Source organism: Artemia sp. Qi Xiang Cuo, chromosome 11 (genome assembly GCF_049724085.1).
Source record: "Artemia sp. Qi Xiang Cuo chromosome 11, ASM4972408v1, whole genome shotgun sequence".
NCBI classification, from domain to species: domain Eukaryota; kingdom Metazoa; phylum Arthropoda; class Branchiopoda; order Anostraca; family Artemiidae; genus Artemia; species Artemia sp. Qi Xiang Cuo.
The window spans coordinates 14,707,288-14,729,895 of record NC_142804.1 but is presented as its reverse complement, the minus strand read 5'-3'; the positions used below and the strand labels follow the sequence as shown (position 1 = coordinate 14,729,895).

General features: G+C 34.5%; 1 protein-coding gene across 1 annotated transcript in view; it reads right to left on the bottom strand.

Annotated features, from left to right (window-relative positions):
- Positions 1-22,608, bottom strand: part of LOC148946676 (E3 ubiquitin-protein ligase MARCHF6) — a 117,646-nt gene that overhangs the window by 52,255 nt on the left and 42,783 nt on the right. The window contains exons 5-10 of the mRNA XM_089096326.1: positions 16,711-16,849; positions 15,914-16,058; positions 12,560-12,715; positions 10,500-10,668; positions 7,095-7,233; positions 5,480-5,659 (exon numbers count right to left, since the gene is read on the bottom strand). Of these exons, the coding sequence (XP_088952452.1) occupies positions 5,480-5,659; positions 7,095-7,233; positions 10,500-10,668; positions 12,560-12,715; positions 15,914-16,058; positions 16,711-16,849 (928 nt within the window). The remainder of the gene's footprint in view (positions 1-5,479; positions 5,660-7,094; positions 7,234-10,499; positions 10,669-12,559; positions 12,716-15,913; positions 16,059-16,710; positions 16,850-22,608) is intronic.

The window sequence follows — 22,608 nt, the reverse complement described above, 5'->3', positions numbered from 1 at the left end:
TCCAAAAATGGGAGAAGTATACAAAGCAGAGTAAAAAAAGAATACTGTTTTTATCAAAGGTGCCAAAACGCCGTTTATTTCTTCTTTTTGGACCAACGCATTGGGTAGGTCTAATCTCTTAACCCTCTTATGCCTAAAATTTTAGCTGAGGTACCAGAGGAGTGGAATGAGCTACCACCAGTTTTACTATAGCATCAAATTAAATAGAATAGAATATAAATAAACAAAGATACTAAATGAATAAGTAAAATAAATATTAAAGATAAATAAATATAGATAAGTAAACAAGAATAGGATAGAAATAAATAAAAAATATAATAAAAATATCAATTTCGTTTGCTCGAAAACACGGGCACAACTATGTCTTACCTAAGGAAATTGTAAAGAATCACGTTTTGGACTGGAAACTACTTATAAAAAAAGGAGCAAAAATAAACTAACAGCACATGGGGACTACAAACAGGGGCCTTTCAAACATTTAAACGGTTCTCCTGTGTTCATTAGTAAATCTCTTAACTACTATAGGTAATTTTAAAAGCAATGTCAGTGAGCACAATTGGATTTTAACTGGATTGGATTTCCACTAAATAATGCATCATGTCAACCACAACTGCAAGACAAGCTCGTTCCCTAATAGTGATTAGGGAAATTCCCTAGAAGTGAGTCTTTCCGATCCCTTGAAAAACCTTAAGGTAACAGAGAAGTTGTTAAGGGAAATGGGGTGATAAACTTTATACCAAGAGAATAAACCTAAACATTCTATAAAGATTAAGAGGAAAGTCGAGAAAATCAGGACTAATAACTGAATAACTGAATAAGTCTAACTAAAACTTTGCTGAATAACTAATAACTGATAACTGACACTGAAACTTTTCTGAATAACTAATAACTGATAACTGACTGGAACTTTGCAGAATACTTTGTAAGTCTAACTGAAATTTTGCTGAATAACTAATAACTGATAACTGGCTGGAACTGTGCTGAATACTTTGTAAGTCTTACTGAAACTTTGCTGAATAAATAATAACTGATAACTGACACTGAAACTTTGCTGAATAACTAATAACTGGTAACTGACTGGAGCTTTGCTGAATACTTTGTAAGTCTAACTGAAATTTTGATGAATAACTAATAACTGATAACTGACTGAAACTTTGCTGAATACTTTGTAAGTCTAACTGAAATTTTGCTGAATAACTAATAACTGATAACTGACTGGAACTTTGCTGAATACTTTGTAAGTCTAACTGAAATTTTGCTGAATAACTAATAACTGATAACTGACTGGAACTTTGCTGAATACTTTGTAAGTCTAACTGAAATTTTGCTGAATAACTAATAACCGATAACTGACTGGAACTTTGCTGAATACTTTGTAAGTCTAACTTAAATTTTGCTGAATAACTAATAACTGATAACTGACTGGAACTTTGCTGAATACTTTGTAAGTCTAACTGAAATTTTGCTGAATAACTAATAACTGATAACTGACTGGAACTTTGCTCAATACTTTGTAAGTCTAACTGAAATTTTGCTGAATAACTAATAACTGATAACTGACTGGAACTTTGCTGATTACTTTGTAAGTCTAACTGAAATTTTGCTGAATAACTAATAACTGATAACTAACTGGAACTTTGCTGAATACTTTGTAAGTCTAAATTAAACTTTGCTGAATAACTAATAACTGATAACTGAATAACTAAGTAACTGAATAAGTTCAACTGAAACTTTGGGACCAGCAAAGGTTTCAAAGGTATTTGAAGCACGCAAAAATGGTAAGTGTAGATTGCCTAAGCATAGATATTTTTATTTATAATAGAATGGAGTGGGCTATACACCCTTTAGCTGATAAGTTGGACTTGGGGAATTTAAGGCACATGTATGCTAAGAGTTGAACTTATTGTATTGCAAAGAAAGTAAACTTTAGGATGTATCCACAAAGCCTTAAAATCCACAGGAAGACAAGATCAGTAACTCCATACATTGCAACTGCTACAGATTTCAATTCCGAAAAGGGTTTAAAGCGGAATAATTAAAAGAAAAATGATAACTGTTCATCACTACTTTGTTAAATCTCCCCCAACCCCGAGGATAAATTGAGATCAGCAAATATTTGTTTTTATAGGTATTGTATGCAATTTATCAGAGTACATGGTTTCCCAGATATAAAAGAGAAAAATGCTTTCTATATCACCTTTGACAGTGTCCTCTTTTTTTTTGTTACACTTGAAGCGTAAATTTATATTGTGTGATTTATTATAGACTACAAACAGTGTGGGTTTTGGTGTACTCTTTGTTCTTTTTCTTCAATGCAACCAGTAAAAGTGGCAGTTCAAAAAAAAAGTGACAGCAAAAAAAAAAGATCCCTCAAGTTAATGGCCTGTTGACAGTGAAATGATTCTTACCTTACACAGACTTGACATGCAAACTCGGTTCATTGTATCTTGTGACATTCATTTTTAATTTGAAGTACAAAGGACATCAAATTCAACATATTTTTCTCCCCTAGACCCATCTTAAGCCTATTCATACCTAAAAACAACGATTTTCTAACACAAGAGTCTAAATTCTATTTCGTATTTCACTTGCAAGCAACGCTATCCGAGGCGATGTTCATCAGACGAGCGCTGAATGAAAACTGAGATTTCACTTGTTTGTTTCAAAATTATAAAGTTTTTAGTGAAGTCCCACAGTTTAGTCAGTGTTGCCACGTTGACCCATGAATATAAATCAGAGACAAAATAATGCTTTTCGCCATTCGAAATTTAAACATTAACAATCTAACACATTAATTCATTAACAAGCATAAAAAAAACATTAACAATTCAACCATTAACAGCAACAGCCTGAAAGGCAAGCTTCAACTTCTTAAGGTACGTAGTACCACAGGTATTTAGCTAATATTATTTTATATAATATTAGCTAAATATATATCGCACCAACAATCAACCTTTACTACTAGCTAGAGGAAGCCGATCCCGTGTGATCTTCTTCAAGAGACTAGAAATTCGTGAATGTTTATGGAAACGGTCCTGGTTAATTAACAGTAAAATACCTCCATAAGATATTATATTCTTTGCTGGTTTACGCGCCATATTTACTATCCAGTATCCTTCAAAATAAGGCACAGTATCGTCACTATGCCACAACTCCACAAGAGCAATAATATCAACACCACCTAGGTCCTTCAGTACTTGTTCAACCTTATTTCTCACACCCTGGACATTCCATATGATTACTCGCATAGGGTGAACATGACCACACTGTCCCTATTCACTTAGAACAAGCTGGTCAGGTGTCGGCAGGACAAAGGGCGTTTCTGGCTCATCAGGTAAGTATGAAAGTCTATAATAATCTTTTGATGACGCAGCTCTGGTTCTCCTCGACTGGCCTCTATAGTTAGCTCTTCCGCCGCCAGATCTAGAGTCCTTTCTTGCAACATTACGGGCATCAATACGATTTTGATCATCCGGGCTTATGACCTCCCAGGCTTTTCGCTTTTCAGTATTTTTCGCAGCTATTGGAGAATTCCGGACAGGACGCGGAGCCCCTTTCGAGAAATTCGGTTTCGGATCGCGTTTATTAAATTCGATCACCGTCTCGACATCACTCTCGGCTTGACTATCACTCTCAGAGCATTCAGACACCACTCTGCCAGCGACGGAAATGTCCGTTTTTTCGCTAGCCGGTTCTTCAGCTAGTTCGACTTCTCTTGTTTTGCTAACCCGTTTCGAGGAGGCCCCTGTTTGTTCAATTCACTGGAGCTGGTGGTTACTTCCTTAACACATTCCGAAGGAAAGTCATAAACAAACACTCTACCGTCGATGTATAACTTTTCACCACTAAGCCTAGCTTGGTGGTGTTTCGACAAAGCGTACTCTAAGACCGGTTTAAGGTTTTTACGAGCTTCCCTTTCCTGGCACTATACTCAAAGGCAGTTGACAGCTCGTTCCTCTTCAAGGAGATTAGACTTATGAGTCATATCGCGAAATTCTACAGGCTTCATCTTTAGTAAGACAGGTCCTGCACGCATTCTGAACACGTCTTTGAAGTCACAACGGTTTAAATTTAAGTCCGGTATACACTTGTTAAGAACCATAATTATTTCTTGCTTCAGCGTATATATATCAGGATTAATAGGTTTGAAGTTATATAGGACAACATTACATCTTCTCATTTCTTCATCAAATGCGTAAGCCCGCATAGTAGCTACTCGTAAATTCTTCCGAGACATCTCAGTTTCTCTTTTCATCTCTTCAAAAGCTTTGACATTTTCATATAGTTTTTGGTTCAAAGAAGAAAACTGGCTTTCAACTGATATAACCTTCACTAAAGCTTCCGGCAGAGTCTTTCCAGTAGCCTCAATGAATCGTCGTATCAGATCTAGCTTGAAGTTACTTTCCTGTAAAAATTGAGCACTGGCTGTACCCTCAGGCATAGCCTCAGTTAAAGCTATAGTCACTCCGTTTGAGCTGTTCATTTTTCAAAAATTTAAATCCTCCCACACACTGCTTAGGTATTCCTGCTTCAGTAATCCAAATCACGATCAATAATCATATATAAATAACAGTACAAAGATATTATCACAAGAGTCTAAATTCTATTTCGTATTTCACTTGCAAGAACGCTGAATGACAACAAATTTTCATTCAGCGAAGTGATTTATATTTATTTCCGAAATGTCACATTAAATACCAATTGCATAGTTAAGTATCTGGTTTCAAGGTTATCCGTATGAAAAATATATAAATAAAAACCCTCTATTACAGATTTAAATTTCAAGACATATACACACTGCTTACGTATTCCTGTTTCAGTAATCCAAATCACGATCAATAATCATATATAAATAACAGTCCAGAGATATTATCACAAGAGTCTAAATTCTATTTCGTATTTCACTTGCAAGCAACGCTCCCCGAGGCGATGTTCATCAGACGAGCGCTGAATGAAAACTGAGATTTTCACTTGTTTGTTTCAAAATTATAAAGTTTTTAGGGAAATCCCACAGTTTAGTCAGTGTTGCCACGTTGACCCATGAATATAAATCAGAGACAAAATAATGCTTTTTGCCATTCGAAATTTAAACACTAACAATCTAACACATTAATTCATTAACAAGCATAAAAAAAACATTAACAATTCAACCATTAACAGCAACAGCCTGAAAAGCAAGCTTCAACTTCTTAAGGTACGTAGTACCACAGGTATTTAGCTAATATTATTTTACTGATTTTCCACCCTCGATTATTATTATTTTTTTAATTATTTTTATTTGGCGGCCTTACTACCAAAAATTGCGTAACTACATATAGCTTAGAGGTGTTCTTAGTAAAAAACTAAATGACCGATTTTTCTTGTTTTTAAGATAGCCTATGCATGGTTGTGTAAGCTTCCAATTAATAAAAAAAATTCCAATTAATAGACCAATAAAATTCCATTTCCATTGCCCTCGGTACTTTTAGTATAATCTTACCTCTTGGATTGGGCTGAATTCAGGGTCGTTCAAATTTCTCAAAAACCATAACAGGCCTGGTCTTACAACTTCTCTTAACAGCATGACGAATGAAGCAAAGTAGAAAACAGCCATAATTCCACCGAGCCAATGCAAAAACATTGATGTACCTGGAGCTTTCCTAAATGTAGATATTCGATCCTACAATTTATGAATTTAAATAATATTGAGACACAATAAAAGGATAAATTAATTACGGAAACAAATTATCACTTGACGTATAAATATAGAGAAGAAAACGTTTAAAAAATAGAGAAGGAAAGAAAAAAAATTGAGAAAAAAATATTAGAAATTGAGAGAGCAAAGAAAGAAGAGGATTGAAAGAGCCATTTATAATATTGATCGATTTTCACAATTTTCGCACAGTTAGTACTAATAGTAACTTAGAAAGCTAGAAAGAACGGAATTTCAACAATACTTTTTGAACTCAATAAAGGTAGGTTTAAGACTTAAGTTTAAAAATGTAATCAAGTCTTCCTCTCTTCACATTTTCGTCCTGTCAGATTTTACAAGACTTCAAAGATATATTAAGAACACAGAAAGAGGAGGGCTTAAAGAACTATTTACAGTAAATGTCATTTTTCAAACAATAAGATTTAAAAGTTGGGAAGCTACAAAAGAGTTTTCCAAAAGCAACTTTTTACACTAAGTTCAAAATGTAGCAAAAATTTCTGTATGGGAACCAGTATGAACACCAGAAATTCCAGAAATAAAAACTTCATAAATGTTCACACAAAAACTGTGCAAAAAAAATCTGATTAGTTTTTTTTGCGAATTTCAAATTTTTCCTCTCATCAAAAATTACTTGAAATTTCCTTCTACCCTTCCATCTTCCGTTTTTTTTTCTAATTTGTTCTTTCGACCCAACCTCGAACTGAATTCTAGGATGTCACAAAAACCAGCATAAATTCAAATTAAAGCGGGCCAAGGTTGAAGAAGCAGCTAAAAGCAACTGACACTTCTCATAAGAATAATCATCGATCTTTGGTTTCAGGAAGACTATGAAGAAAATTTTTGAGGGCTTAATTTCTTCTATATTTAAAATATTCGAAAAAACACACAAAGTCTCGATTCCAGACTACTCTCCATATTTTAATTGTCTAATGCGGTACAAAAGCAGTGGTTTGACCGGACTCTTCAACTAGTGGCTAACTGTAGCCTACAGTGGCAACTGTAGGCTAACCACATAGCCTACAGGTGAATTAAGAGAAATCGAAAGATATACGATTCAATCCACTCAAGCGTGACATTACAATCCCAGGTGTGTTGTTTTCTCTGAAGCAATCACGGTTGTAATATCTAAAATAGAGTTTCTAAAAATGATAAACCTAGTTCTATCAGGTCTTTAGCTCTATTTTAAAACAGTGAGTTGTTTATGCAGAAAAAAAGAGGGATCGTCTCCTTCTTTTAGAATAAAAGAGAAAACGAAAAAGAGGAATAGTCTTTCTTTTTTAGAAAACAGAGAAAAAGAGAGATTGAGAGAGATTTTAGAAAAATGAGAATTTTTTTTTTAAAGAAATATGAAAAGAGATAATCTCTCTTTTTCTCTCTCGCAAAAATATAAAAAAATTTCTACCTTGAACGAAGCATCTACCAACGACAATGAGCAAACATCGAGCCACCAGCCACAAATCACAGGAAATAGTCCAATCTCCGCAACAATCAACAGTGAGACTTTTACAACCACGTAAGAAATGCCAACGTATCTTTTAATCCTAAATAGTAAAAACGTTTCTCAGTTAAAAATGTCCAACATTAAAAAAAAAAACAACAAGCAAACATTTCAACATAAAAAGGACTTCTGCAAGCAAAATTCTGTCTAGGACTTAAATAAGGTGGAAAATCAAATAAGATAGAAATATAACCACCGGAAACTAACCCTAAAGTGCAACTGTAAAAATGCACCTGTATGAGAATACTGTTACTGCTACACCTGACACCTCATCACAGAAAAAAAGCTATCGGAGGCTAAAACAGCTGCACTAGATCTTTCTCCATCCAACTGTGAATTTACATATATATATTTGGGGGATGGGCGTGCCCCCTTCCTCCATAGGTGACGCCCCTGCCAACAACTATAAGATATGATACGAGTTCGTCCCTTGTGATCGAGAACACGTTCAGTAGGCGTACATCAGAAGGTTTTCACCTCTGAAGTGGCTTTAATGGGCCTTTTTTCTAATTTAACTCAAATAACAAGGAGCCAAACTCTAAGCCAGAACCAAGCAAATTTAAAATTGACAGAGCTCCTGATTCCAAATAAGCTTAAAATAGCTTGAGTAAAGACATTTTCCAGAAAGTCCCCAAGCCCTGTTCACAAAGAGGTAATGGCTATCTTCCACCGGGCGTGCATAATAAGGTTTTCCAGCCTGAATTATTTTCAATTGTATGAACCATGTGATTTTTCGGAAGCGAATGCGCGCCCGAGCCACATTACTTTTTACACAATTGGGAAGCCCAATACCTAGTATTTTAATACTTTTAAATCGATTGCTTATCTAAGAATTTATAATTGATAGTAACTGTGTCCTTCTTGGGGCAAAATTGTGATCTGGTGCCAAAAAATGGCAGAGAACGCCACTTTCCCATGGCACATCCTCTTTATTACCTTTAAAAGGGCTATACAACTGTTAATTTCCGTTTGAATAAGCCCTCTCCTAATCTTCTATGACCAACGCTTTAATACAATCAGTACTGGAAAAAACAACAACAAACAAACATAAATCCGTGATTTTCCTTCAATAAAAAAAATACAGAATTCAACATTTTTCTTGATTGGAGCTTGAACCCTCCACAATAGTTCTTTAATGGTGTGATTTTTGTGAAGACTACTTCATTAGACTGGCTTTTTTGGGGTGGTTCATTTTCTGAAAATCAGGCACAATCTGTTGAAAATCAGGCACATTTTGTTTAAAATCAGGCACATTTTGTTTAAAATCAGGCACAATTTGTTGAAAATCAGGCACATTTTGTTGAAAATCAGGCACAATTTGTTGAAAATCAGGCACATTTTTTTGAAAATAAGGCACATTTTGTTGAAAATCAGGCACATTTCCTCAGGCTCGTCACGTTGATGTGTAACAATAAACTTAATAAACTGTAAATATCAGGAATCAGCATAAAAAGAAATTTATTTTAATGTATTAATTACTATTAAAGTTCCATTTTTTTTAGTTTTTGTTACTATTGGCCTGAGTCGTTCCTTGGTTCCATACCGTACATTCTACATGTGATTTCGAATACTGGTAGAATTTCCTTAATCAAATATTTCCTTCATTTTTTTGTGTTAATTTTCCTATGGCTGCTCAATTTTATATGTGGGGAAAATTTTCCAAGGGGGATTGTCAACGGGAAATTTCTGGGGAGACGTTTTCCGCAGGAGGGGATTTTCCGGACCTAGTTTTCCGGGAGCAATACGCCAGACCCCAAAAAATCTATATACACAAAATCGAATGTATGCGTGTATGCCCTATATGCATTATTACATTGTTCATTCGATCGTCAAGAAACTAAGAAGTTGTTGAGCCCACTCTCCAAAGCTGGATGAAGAGCACACTCTTCATCCCCTCCCCTCCAAAGCCCTCTTTATACTTTTTACACTAACCAAAATTGGGGACGCCTCAACACCAATAATTGAGGTTGCTTCAAGTCAAATTATTCACATTTTTGGATATACAATTATTAAGTTAGTTAATTATGAATTCTGTCATCTAACAGACTACGGAAATAATAAAATTTATTGTTCAATAAATTTTTTAGATTTAGTATCCAACAGTTACGTTAATTAGTGTTCGGTCTAATTTTTCAAATACTTTTTAAACTTAAAAATACTATCGTTATTGTACATGCGGAGAAGATTTTCCGAGTGGGGGGGGGGGTAATTTTCGGGAGAGAATTTTCCAATAGGGTGTATTTTTCCCGGAGTAATTTTCCGTGGGTAGGATACACACAGAGGAGAATTGTCCGCGGGAAGGGATTTTAAAACATTTTTAAATTTAAACATGCGACCGTTATTAAAACGCGGGGAGCAATTTTCCGTGGGTGAGGGGCATTTTTTTGGGGGGTTAATTTTTCACAGATGGAAAGTGTTCTGTAGGGGGAATCTTCCACGGAGTAATTTTCTAGGCTGAAAAGGGTTTTCCTTCAATTTTCTTTCTTTTGAGATCGCAGCAACGGTTTCACCGCTTTCAATGGTCTTCTTGATAATGATCAACTTGGTACTATCCAAAGTGATTCTCTATACAATATAAATCTTTAACCTTCTCCTAACTTTCTCCCCAGTGGACTGCCTGATTTGGTACCATTAATAGCGGAGTCAATAAAACTTTACAGTAGAATTTGAGATAGAAAGCAAAGAAGTCTAATGGACTTCATTAAATTTTAATGAAATTCATAATGAAGTTCATTCATTAAATTTTAATGAATGAACTTCATTCATTAAATTAAATTTGAAATGATATTTTTAGGGTACTTCATAAACACTCCAAATATCTGTGGCAAAGTACGAGTAAGAAACCGCTTTATTTGAACATTCTAAAGACCTCAGACTACTTGACCCATCTGGGTATGACATCTGGGTATTGACTATATCAGCATATAGTTTTATCGGCTTTATAAGGTGTATTTCTTCCACAAAGAAATATACATGGATATTGCTTAAAATAACACGTCGGCCAACCGTCTAGGGCTAAACGGAAAGCAGGTCGTCCTCGTCTGGGGTGGGAGGACGTCATAAAGAAAGATTTAAAGGAAATGGAAACTTCGTGGGCGGATGTAAAAAGGGAGGCTTTGAATAGATTGGGTGGAGGAGGAGCGTGCGAAGCTGTGTTGGCCTCAGGCGGCTTGGTGCTGCGGTGAGTTGTTAGTAGTAGTAGTAGTAGTATTTGGTACATGTCGGATTCTAAAGTCTCTAGGAAAGTTTACTCTTTCCCAGAAATCATTGTTTAATTTTTTTTTTTTAATATTGGTTTTTAAGCGTTACCTTTTTAGCCTTAAAAGAGAAGCAACAGCATGCAATATCACAAACGCCAGACCAATGATGACATATCCACAGAGTGTAGTAACAAACCCTTCAAAATGGGAAACTGCAATGTGGTCTTGAAGTTTAAATCCGACTATTGCAAAGTGGCCAATGTGATAAGGAGAGAAGGCTTAAAAAAGAGTAAAGATTATACTTAGTCTATATAAACAATGTATTTATTGCATAAAGGAGCATTTCTCCAACGAGAAAGTAAAAAAGAAAAAAGGAAAAGAAAATGACAATATACTTTGACCCCACATGCCCAACTCAAAAGTTCCGATTTATTTATCTGCCCATGCCTCAAAGCCCCGTTCATGCGAGGGATTAGATAGAAATAAATTTATTGTCATCATCCTTTTGGACTAATTAAAGCTTCTTATAAAAAGAGAACGTAAATTAAAATTGATAATTAGTGATTATTCCTTGATATTATGGTCTAGCTAAGCACGCGTGTGAATTGGGCTTAATTGAAAGGTAGCAAAGAATCGAGAGGATTTTCACTAAACGTTTATTAATTTTCTTCCCTTTCTCTTTTTTTTAATAAGAGTAATTCCAGCCATGTTTAGTGGCTAGTCAACAATTTTCGTTGACTTTGTTAAAAGTCTAAAAATCTAGAAAAATTTCGTTTTAAATTTGAAATTAAATTGAATGTTAAAATTTAAAACCGAAAAAACTTTGTTATCAATAATCAAATAAAGGCCATGGATATGATCGTGATCTCAATTCATCATTGTTCCGTTCTTAATTTTTGCAGCTATCCCAGACTCTTCCTTTCAGCAGTTCAGCATTAAAATTAATATATCTATTGAACATGACGGTGAGAACCTGAGCATCAAACCACCTTTAATTTTTTTTATAATTAGTCACAAAATTTATGACTGTTTCCCATAAGTTTAGGCCCCATCCAGACTGTATAGTAGCTCTTAGTACTGAAAATTGATCAATCATGAATTTTGTGACGTAAGTCGACATGAGTGACAAGTCAACTTCTGACGGGATTCATGTCTAATGAAAGGCCTCTGCATCTTATGAGCAAATTGACCCAGCCATAATAACTTGGAATGATACATTTTTCATGCCAGAATTCCAGAGAGGGATAACAATGACAAGGACAAATATCCTCCAGTCATTGATCTTAAAATTTTTAAGGAGTACATAAAGTAATCCTCCAGTCATTGATGGCGCATAGTGCGTCGATTTGTAAATATCATTAAGTTGTTGGGTCAGATAGCGAACAAGGACAGATAGCAAACCTGTTCTCCAGTTTTTCGGCAGCAGGAGTCGAACCCTGGACCCGGTATTGCCAAAAAGAGCTTCAATCCACTGCACTACCACCAGTTGAATTCCCGAAAACCAGTATTTATAACAGTAAATTCAACTTTAATTATGCAACTTTTAATTAATCTTTTAATTATTGAATTAATTTTTAATTAATTAACTTTGAATTAATTATTTTTAATTATAAATTCAACTTTGAATTAATCACTACATTTTCCAATTTTACTCATTTTTATTGCATGCCCCCCCCCTCTAAAAAAAGACAATATATTGGCTAACTGCTAATAGAAATCATCTCAATAACTACAAAAAAGGAAAAATCGAGTTAAAAAGCATGTCAGACGGAAGCAAGGGGAGGCGAAGGAAAAAATAGACAGACGGGGAGGGAAAAGAAAGAGAGCAAGATAAGTAGAATTCCTCCTGAAATATACTTGTGTCTCTAACATTGTACTGGCTAACATCAAACGCCTTTCAAAGCAGTTTTTCTTCGAGTTGATACCATTTATAACAGAAGCGTAAGGGATAAATTGCTGAACCACATAAATATGAAGTCACATAATGACCACAAAAAATACAAGAATAAATTTTCTTATAAAAAAAGAAATTACAGATAAAGATAGTATTGATCGATATTGAGATATGCCTTAAAAAATACACTTTTAATTAGCCGAACAAAGTAAAGTTCCTTGTATTTTGTAAAAGGAAGAAACATTGGCAACATACAAAAAGAAAAAAAAACTCACCAAACACAAGAATAAACAATGTATTCAAGGAGGCCACCCAGAATACATTTTCTAAAAATAGGAGAGAGCCGTCAAGGCCAAGTAAACGTTCCCAAGTTAACTCCTCTGCTGCTCTCTCCCAATCCATTGGATTCCATCCTGCTTCTTCATTGGCCCCTAAAAAACCAGAAATTATTACTTTGAGAAGAAATAAATGTTATTAGGTAAACAAATTAGTTCTTATATAATGAAAGAAATTCTAAAACTGTACCTTATTCTTAAGAATACTCCAAGCAATCCTCCAAGCAGGATACTCCAAGCAACAAAAGAAGGGCAAAATAAATAAATAGGTTAGAAAAAGGGGCAGAAAAGGAGTAAATAAATAAAAGGTAAAATATTGCAACTCTATTTCTCGTAATTAGCCTTCTTCCCTGGCTACTTCTCGAAAATTTTCCTTTATGATAAGAAATTAATCATAATCCTTTACCTATGAACAGACATATACAAGTTTTAGGCCCAAGAATCTTTGCTAAACCTAGAAAGTTTCAAAGAAATGTATGAACAAAATACTGAATAAACATAGCCCTTCATGTAATTACTGAAGACAGCTTCACACAAGATTTCTGACACAGAAAGTCAACGAAGTTAAAATTCATTTTCAATGTTTCATGTTGTTGTTTCTTCTAATTTTAAAATTTATACATAACCAAATAAATATGGTCACAAAAACACCGATTTCCATATACAAAAGCAAGAATATACTTCACAGATGTATGATTGGTGCTGGAGACGTAACCTCCAACGAAAAATGGCTTTGAATTAAAGGGAATCGGAGACGGGTAAGAAAAGAAACTCAAGGTCGGCTCTGAGGGGAGAATATAATGCAATTTCTGAAAAAAAAATCTGCTTTTTCATAAAACAAAATAATATAATACACGTATCTTTTGACGAGAGTATGATGTCATAATTGATTGATCTGTTACCTTGTTGACTGTGACTAAGACAACAAGGTAACAGATATATATGTATATATATATATACATATATATATATATATATATATATATATATATATATATATATATATATATATATATATATATATATATATATATATAACTTGTACTTATTACATAGCCCCAAAAAGGCACTCAAACAGACTCCAAAAGTGAACTAAATAATAACCTCGAATACACTATAGCCTGAAACGAAACTGTAAAACGCTTCAATACATCACATATGTTTGAAAAGAACTTTTGAACGAAGATCAAGGGAGAAGATCGACTCTATATGAAAAGCAGAGGGCAACATATCGAAATGTGACTGACCGTCCAAACAGTTCAGAATGTCTAACGTCCAGAAGCTGTAAATGTATACAAATACTCTTTTCCCTTACATTTTTGATTTATTTAATATTAGTAAAATTAGATGAGTCAATATTGAATGCACATACGAGCCATTAAAAAGAAAAATTAATCAGATCTTCTTTATGTAAGGGTTAAAACATTTGATTAACTGTTAACGTTAAATGATATTAAGGATATCCTCTCGAAATAAGGGTTGCGCGAAGTCCCCAAAATGACAAACCACATTGACCATCAAAGACATCTGTACGTTTTTTTTTATTGGGGGAGGAGGGGGGTTAAAGTTAGTCTAAAAAAAATCCTCACAAGAGAATAATAGCCATCCTCTCATAGGAAAACAAAATCCACCAAGTTTGTCAAGTCAGAATCAATCCAATAAGATAAGAAACCACTAAAGCGGTGAACATTTTGGCAAGATGACATTGCCAAAATCATAAGAAAATTAATAATGAAAAATTAATTAATAAATCAACAAATTAATAAAATTTGCTAGTAAAATTTGCAAATGAAATTTGCAAATCAATAAACTGCCTCGTGGTCACTGTCACTAAGAGCCACCAAAACTGAAATACAAATACTAAAATATCCCAGAAACCAGGACTAAAAATTTAAAGATAAACAAATAAAAATTTTTTCTTGTTGTTTAGACCAGGTCACTTCGTATCGAAGGAGTTGTCGTAGGAACTTCGAAAAGGGCTCCATTCGATTGAAAATAGAAAGGACTAATGCCCTTTTTAATAGTCGAAAGTGATTGGAGGGCAATTTGACAAATTTGGGGAAAAGAGAGAGTAGGTGAGAGGGGTTTGCCCTCCGATCACTTTTGACTTTTAAAAAGGATACTAGAACTTCTTATTTACAATCGAATGAGCCCACTCCGAAATTTGTACGACCACCTCTTCCATAAAAACCTTATATATGCCAACAATGAGCAACTTGCATAACTTACGGCCCTTGCCCTTGAGGCTGTGGACTAAAAATTTAAAGATAAACAAATGAATAAAGAGATGGGCCATAATAGCAAAAGCTGACAATTAACAGCGTTTTGAAGTATATTCATTTTTTTACTTAAAGAATTTCAGATTCTAAGCTTCAGTGATAAAGAACTAAATTTACAATCGCATTGGTTTTCGGTAAAGTCATTGCTATGACAGAGATCACAATAATCCCGTTTCTTATGGACACTATTGACTTCAGTTCATGGGCGCCCATAAGCTGAATTCCAGAGGGGGGGCAAACTTCGTCTAATTGCTACTTTTAATGCTATATAATAGAAATCTCAGAACAAAAATATAAAAATAAGGCAGCATCATTCCGCCACGGGGGGGCAAGAGCCCCCCCCCCCCATATGGGCACCCATGCTTCAGTTCGTTGGATACAGGTAAGAAATCTTTTTCATTGTGAAAGATCATTTTTAAATATTTACTAATTAAATAATTAAAAAACAATTAAAATAATTAAAAAGCTTTTCCGCTGTTAAAGACAATTCATTCCTTTGAACTACTTGTGTGCCGACAGAGATGAATGACAAGAAAAAATTTAGATTGCTTTTAACGAGCGGCTCTAAAAGGATCTTAGCAGAAATCTGCTTATCAGATTTGGTGAGTTTCGCACTTATGAATTAGCCTCACGCAGAGTGACTATCGCTTGGTACAAGACCCTCAACCAGTGTTCTTTGGCGAAGATTAACTCTCTTAAGGTACAAAAATGACAGGGTATTTTCTTGTGACAGTTATCGCTACATAATAAGCCACTCTAAGGCGCAAATACCTCGTCAGTCATATCAAGTATCTGATATGTCTTTACCTTCTTATTTGATTTCACTTTAACGCTCAATTGTGCTGTACCCATGTGTACTTAGTAGCTTTGAAGCAATTAGAGGTACGACTAGCGTTCGATTTTCAACCAAATCTGACGCAATTTCTAGTTCTTACTATTAGGAATGTAGTTATGTACAGGAAGGACGGCAAATTTTATGAAAAAAAAAAACATGAATTATTGTCACAATGCAAACCATTTCGTGCTTGCGGTTCTTCAGCAGCATTCTCTTCAGCAGCATTTCGTTCGGGGTTTTGTACCACCTGAGGATCTGGTGGTACTAGGGGCTGAGCTTCTGCGTTTGCACCTCCCGCTTGTTCTCTCACTACAGCAATTTCTTCCTGAAAGTATAAAAGAGAAAATTGATCATCCCTTAATTCAGAAAAAAATGACAGTTTTTTCAAAAGCCGAAGACTACGGGATAATTATCCGATTTAAAGCTCAAGTGCTACTTGTGGCAAAAAGTACCACCTTAGACAAAACCAGTACCACATTTGGAATATAGAAAAATAATAGAGAACAAAATTAGTAAAAATATAGAAACAAAAATATAGAACTTGGAAAAAAACAATTCTGAAAGTAAGATTAACTTGGATTATTTGATTATAGAGTAAATGTATTTTGATTATTTGAAAAATTGGGATTAGCTTATAACTTCGCAGAAAATAACACAATTAAGTGTGATGTCACCCCTCAATTTTTGGATCAGAGTCTGACCGTAAAGTTTGAACTCAGAGTTTGTAACCGCAAAATTAATGACCATAATGATCATGTTAATCAGATATAAATCTTGCTACACAATGATATATCGCACCAACGACCAAAATCAATAACCTTTATTTGCTGGAATGATTTTCTCAAAAATAAAAAACACCATCTCTAAATATTATGTTTATTTAAATATTCATTTAAATTTTGACTTTTATAGAAAATCCAAAGTATATTTGACTAGATTAAACATTACAATTTTAAATTTCATATTAAATTAAGTACCTCAGTTGGATCTGGCTCAAGCCAATCAGGTCCACCGCCATGGAGAATCTGTTCTCTTAACCACATGATACCAATAAAGCCACACAGGGCGCATAAAACGACGACACAGCCGTACAGTACATCGTTGAGCAGGTTATCGCTGAAATTTAAAGTATTATATTATCTTGCTGCAACTATATATATATATACATATATATATATATATATATATATATATATATATATATATATATATATATATATATATATATATATATATATATATATATATATATATAGAAACAATTGTGCAATAATATAATATGTACAACTATTACTATACAGTACATCGTAGACCAGGTTATCACTAGAATTTATGAGTCTATAAGTATTATATCATCTTGCTGCGACTTACATCTATATATAACTATAATATGTAATTAGATATAATATATTTCTACCATTCTAAAAGCTTATGATCATAAAAAAAAAAAAAAAAAAAAAAAAAAATAAAAAAAAAACTGCAATGGAAAGCAAGAGAGTGACTAGATTTCAATTTAAGGAATCAATAGGAAAAGGTTTGAGTATTTTGCCAGAAGGGCATCATATTTCTGTCTAAAAATAGGAATTTTTGTATTTTCTATTATGAGTGCAGATACAACTTGTAATTATAACAAATATGACGCACTACCTGCGTGTGGGCACATTTTGACATATGAAAGGGCAAAAAAGCACAGAAGTCCGAACGTGTAATTCTCAACTTTATCCTTTTTTTTAAAATAAAAGTACAGTATGAACCAAACTTGCAGAAAATATGTAAATTCATTTTTGATACCCCAGTGACTATATATGACGCATGATAAATACGAAGAATGAAAGAAATGAACCAAATGAGGACAATTCTGTATAAATAAGAATTTACCTTCGTTTTTTTCTTAATATATAAATTTTTGTTTTTTGTACAAAAAAAAATATGAATGAATTCAACTTAATTATTATTACTTGTCGGACACAGTTTACAAAAGTACATAAAATTAATGCAGAATCAACAATCATTCAATATTTTCAGATTTTAGAAAATTAGAAAATTTCAATTTGTAAGTTCCTAAATTGGTTAACCATTTTTATATACTCGTGAAAATGTCAGCTTCACAACAACTCAACTTTAAAGTAGAACATGACAAAAAAAAATACAGCATTGAAATAGATCGACTTTGAAATAAAAATCGATTTACGCTGCTTGCGTAACGTGAAGTGTTTCAACAATCTATGGTCGGTTTCACAAAAAAAAACGTCGTTAAAGCAACATTTCAACTTTGCTTTGTTTGCCATTGACTAAACGTAGCAGTTGCTACCCCTCAATCTTTATCAAACGATATGTCCTAACAACATTTTCTTCTTTAAAAAAATTAGGATACATTCCTAAAAGCCAAGTCTCAAAATACGTCCATTCTGCTTAAAACCAACTTTAATACATGTTTTATGAAATCTAACCCGTGTTGTTTCTTTTAAAATGCATCATATATTAATTTAATTAATATATTAATCATATATTAATTTATATATATGTAATTTAAAGTAATCATATATTAATCATATTTATTATCATATAAATTTATATATATTTATATTTATATAAATTTATATTTATTATCATATATATTTATACATCATATATTAATTTAAAGTAATGCTGCATCACTTCACCCCAAAAACATACAACCTAATCAAATCTTTGTTGTTGTTTGACAAAATTATTTGTTTATGTTTGTCAAACCACAACATCTACCTATTATAACGCCATTATAACATAACACAGTAGTTTTATGTTTGTTATATCCATTAAGAGCACAGTTCATATAATTATCCAGTAAGCTTATCGCAGATCATTTCTGGTCTTCGTTCTCGGTGCGAACAAAAAGCTCCTCCCACTTCTTTCTGCATTAGCGGGTTAGTCTGTTTCCGATTGTTTCCAACAAAGTGCATTATTCGTAATAGCGGGTTTCCACTTGTTTCCGATTAGATCACAGTCTGACTTGTCTACCCGTGAAAAGATCTGATGCCGCCTATATTTCTATCTGCAAAAACGTTCTCTGGAGCACTCGCACCTTGGTCCGGGTTTTTATAATGGGTGAGATAGGGAAAGATCATACTGGATAATTATATAAACTGTGATTAAGAGGGACGAAACATCAGGCCTACTCGGTTTTCGATGTGCAACCAGTGGATGAGGATCGAACTGCTCCATCTTGGCTTATAATCCAAGAGAAAAAGTAAGACCACTGTTCAATATTTTCCTCTTGGAATTATGCTTCAATTTCATCGGTTTATTTTTGGAAAGTATTGTCCTGAACCAGTAATATTATTCATTATTTCTGGAGAGACAAAAAGCCCCACCTTTTAAAAGCCTGATTGGCTTTAAAACAATATCAAACTGGAAATACAAGTAACAAAACGTAAAACAACAAGGTAAAAGAATGAAGGTAATAGTTGGCATCAGCAGCTCTATACCTATATTAGATAAAGAGCCGAAATGGACATTGAAATTTTTTTTTTACTATCTTAAAATTATCCCACGCTGTTTTTCCTTTTGTTTTGTATTATAAAAAGGCAGTATGGTCTTTAGGGGAGACTGGGGTACCTCCGCACACGGGGCACCTCCAGACATCGAACCTGTTGGCTTTGCTATCTAGCGGAAAAATTGGAAAAAAATCACAAAGATGTGCCATTTTACTGTTCATCTTGGAGGCAAGATGGCACTTCCATCAAATAGCATAGCAGTGAGTCAGTCGGTAATAAGACTTTAAAGATACAGCTGCCAATTGTTTCGCGTGATGATAAAAGTGAAATAGAGAGGTAAGTTTTATAGATACATTTAATGTAATGTTCTAGGAACAAGCAAAACGAACCCAAATATGCTTCCTCTACATAAGATTGACGTAACTCTAGGTGTTCTTTGGTTATGACTCTTTTCTTCTGAAAGGCTCCTTAGGGGCACCTCCGGACAATTTTTTTGGGGCAGTTTTGGACACTGTCCGGAGGTGCCCCGATGATTTGAGCAGCCATTGGTGTTTTTTTCTTTCATTTTTAAAAGGAAAGGAAGGATTGATGATATAATTAGATGTATGAAAGAAGCTGAAAAAATTGCGGTTCCCGAAGAGCGTATTCGTATTAAAACGCGAAAATCTATATGGGCTGCCGATCCTGAATTAAAGAATTATAAAAATAAGGCAAAACTTTGGTTGCGAATTTGGGTTGATTGTGGTAGACCTGCGTCGGGGTCTGTTGCTGATATAAAGCAGAAAACAAAGAATGAATATAAAAAGTACCTTAAATCCATTCGTTATAAGGGTATGGAATTTCCAACATCTAAGAATGATTGGTCTAAATTGATTAATTCTGAGAAGCTGGATAAAAGTGATCTTCATAAAAGTGATTCGATTTCTAGTTCAGCTTGGTATGATTATTATTCGTCAATTTTTTCCAAAATTAACTTTTTCGTGCAGTCACATTATTCTCGGTTACTTTCTAAAATTCTTCCGCCTTCGCTTCATCAGGGCCATATTATTCCAGTATCAGTAGCTGCTGTTGAAAGTGCAATTAAGCAACTGAAATCTTCATCCGTTGATATTGATGGTATTAGTGCAAATAATATAAATCCAAAGTGTGTTGTTCTTTTATTTCATTTGCAGTTGTTGTTCCAAATGTGTTTAACATCTTCGCTGGTTCCGGATAGCTTTCTTTGTGGAACTGTCACCTCAATATTAAAACGAGGAAAACTCCTTCTCATTGTTCATCTTATCGCCCTATAACCACTGCGTGTAACTTGAGTAAAATCCTCGAATATATTTTACTTCCTCATTTAAATGAAAATATAAATTTCGGATCGAATCAATTTGGGTTTCAATCTGGTATTGGCTGTCAACATGCACACCGTGTTCTTTCTTCCGCCCTTAAGAATAGCCTGGCTGAGGGGTCGCCACTTTATATGTGCACTTTGGACCTTTCTAAAGCTTTTGACAGTGTAGTCCATAGTCAAGCTTTTTTCTCCTTTTTTAATAATTGTGTAAATCTTTCAGTTATTTTTATTATTCGTTTTTGGTATGAGAATTCTTTCCTCCGAATTAATAAATCTGGACCTCCGTTTGTCCGTGTACGTCGGGGTGTGAAACAGGGAGGGGTTTTATCACCTAGTATATTCAAAATGTGTATTTCTGGTATATTAGATGAAATTAGATCAAAATATTTCATTGGACTTTCAGATGTTTCTTATCTTGCTTATGCGGATGATCTTCTACTTTTATGTAAAACTAAGCAAGGTCTCTCTTTTATGGTCTCAAAAGTTTCACGTTTATTTTCTAAAATTGGTCTTTCTCTTAATGTTGAGAAATGTGAATTTCTAGTTTTTAATGGTCCGACTTCCTCTAATGTTCCCTTAGTTTGTCGCGGTTTTTCTATACCCTCTGTTTCCGCCTTTCGGTGGTTGGGTATTACTGTTACTAATTCAATTTCTAGCTTACGGCAGTGCACTGTTCGTGATGTTCAAAAGAAAATTGAAATGGGATATTCTAAGATTGTTGCCAATCGAGGGAAGTATAATAGACGTGCATTGGGTAGGCTATATTCTACATTCTGTGATCATTCTGTCCTTTATCTTTCTGGTCTTTATCCCCTTCTTAAGAAAAAAGATGTTAAGCAGATCCGGTCTTTTTACTTCAGATATTGTAAATTTTTACTTTATCTCCCCCCCTGGCATAGTAATGGTAAGATAACTCGTAAGTTTGAAGTCCCTGATATAACAGCAAAGTTGGCCGTGCTGCATGGAAGGCTGTCGGATTCAGCTTTTTGTCGTTTTTCGCCTCATCATCCCTTGGTCCGTCTGTTCGGTTAATTTACTTGTATTGGACTTTATTTCATTTTCAAGTTGGTCTTGTTTTTTTTTTCCTTGTGTTACTACACAAGTGTCATAACTTGTTATGACGCGGGTTAAAAATAAATTATTATTATTATAGCACCTAGTAAGTGCTTAATAACTGAGTTTTACTGAAGGCAGCATTTTTCTTTCCAGAAATGGTGCGAAATTATATCCCTTCTAAGTCCGAGCCAAACGAAGAAGCTATCAAACAAGGGCTAAAAGCCATACAAGATGGAGATTCGGTCAGAAAAGCGGCCAAGACCCATGGACTAGCTGCTTCAACATTATTTGATCGCTTGAAGAAGTCAAAATCAGCCAACGAGACTAGTGTGGATGAAGGAATAGCCAGATCAGCCAATTTGAAACGAGGAAAGTATTCCACCCGTCAGGTTTTCACTGACGATCAAGAGGAAAAACTTAAGACTTACCTTCTTCGTTCCTGCGAACTTCACTATGGTTTGACTTTAGCACAAACTCAGAAGCTGGCATATCAATATGCAGTGAAGATGAGGGTCTCTTATCCCAAGAACTGGGATGAAAAGTGTGCCGCCACATATGACTGGTCATATGGATTTATGAAGCGTCATCCAGAGCTGAGTCTTCGGAAACCTGAGAACACCAGCCTGGCCAGGGCTTCAGGATTCAATCCCTTCAATGTAAACTCGTTCATGAATAATCTTGAAGCTTTATACAATCGGCACCGCTTCACACCTGAACGAGTGTACAACCTAGACGAAACCGGAGTAACAACTGTCATGGATAGCCCTAAAGTCATAGCGAAATGTGGTATAAAGCAAGTGGGCAAGGCCGTTGCTGCTGAGCGGGGGGAGTTAGTTACAGTGTGTTGCATCGTTAATGCCATCGGGAACACCGTCCCCCCAGCGTTTGTGTTCCCACGCGTGCACTTCAGAGAACACATGCTCCATGGAGCACCACCTGGTAGCCTTGGGTTAGCTTTCCAGTCTGGTTGGATGACTGGACCGAACTTCTTAGAAGTTATGAAG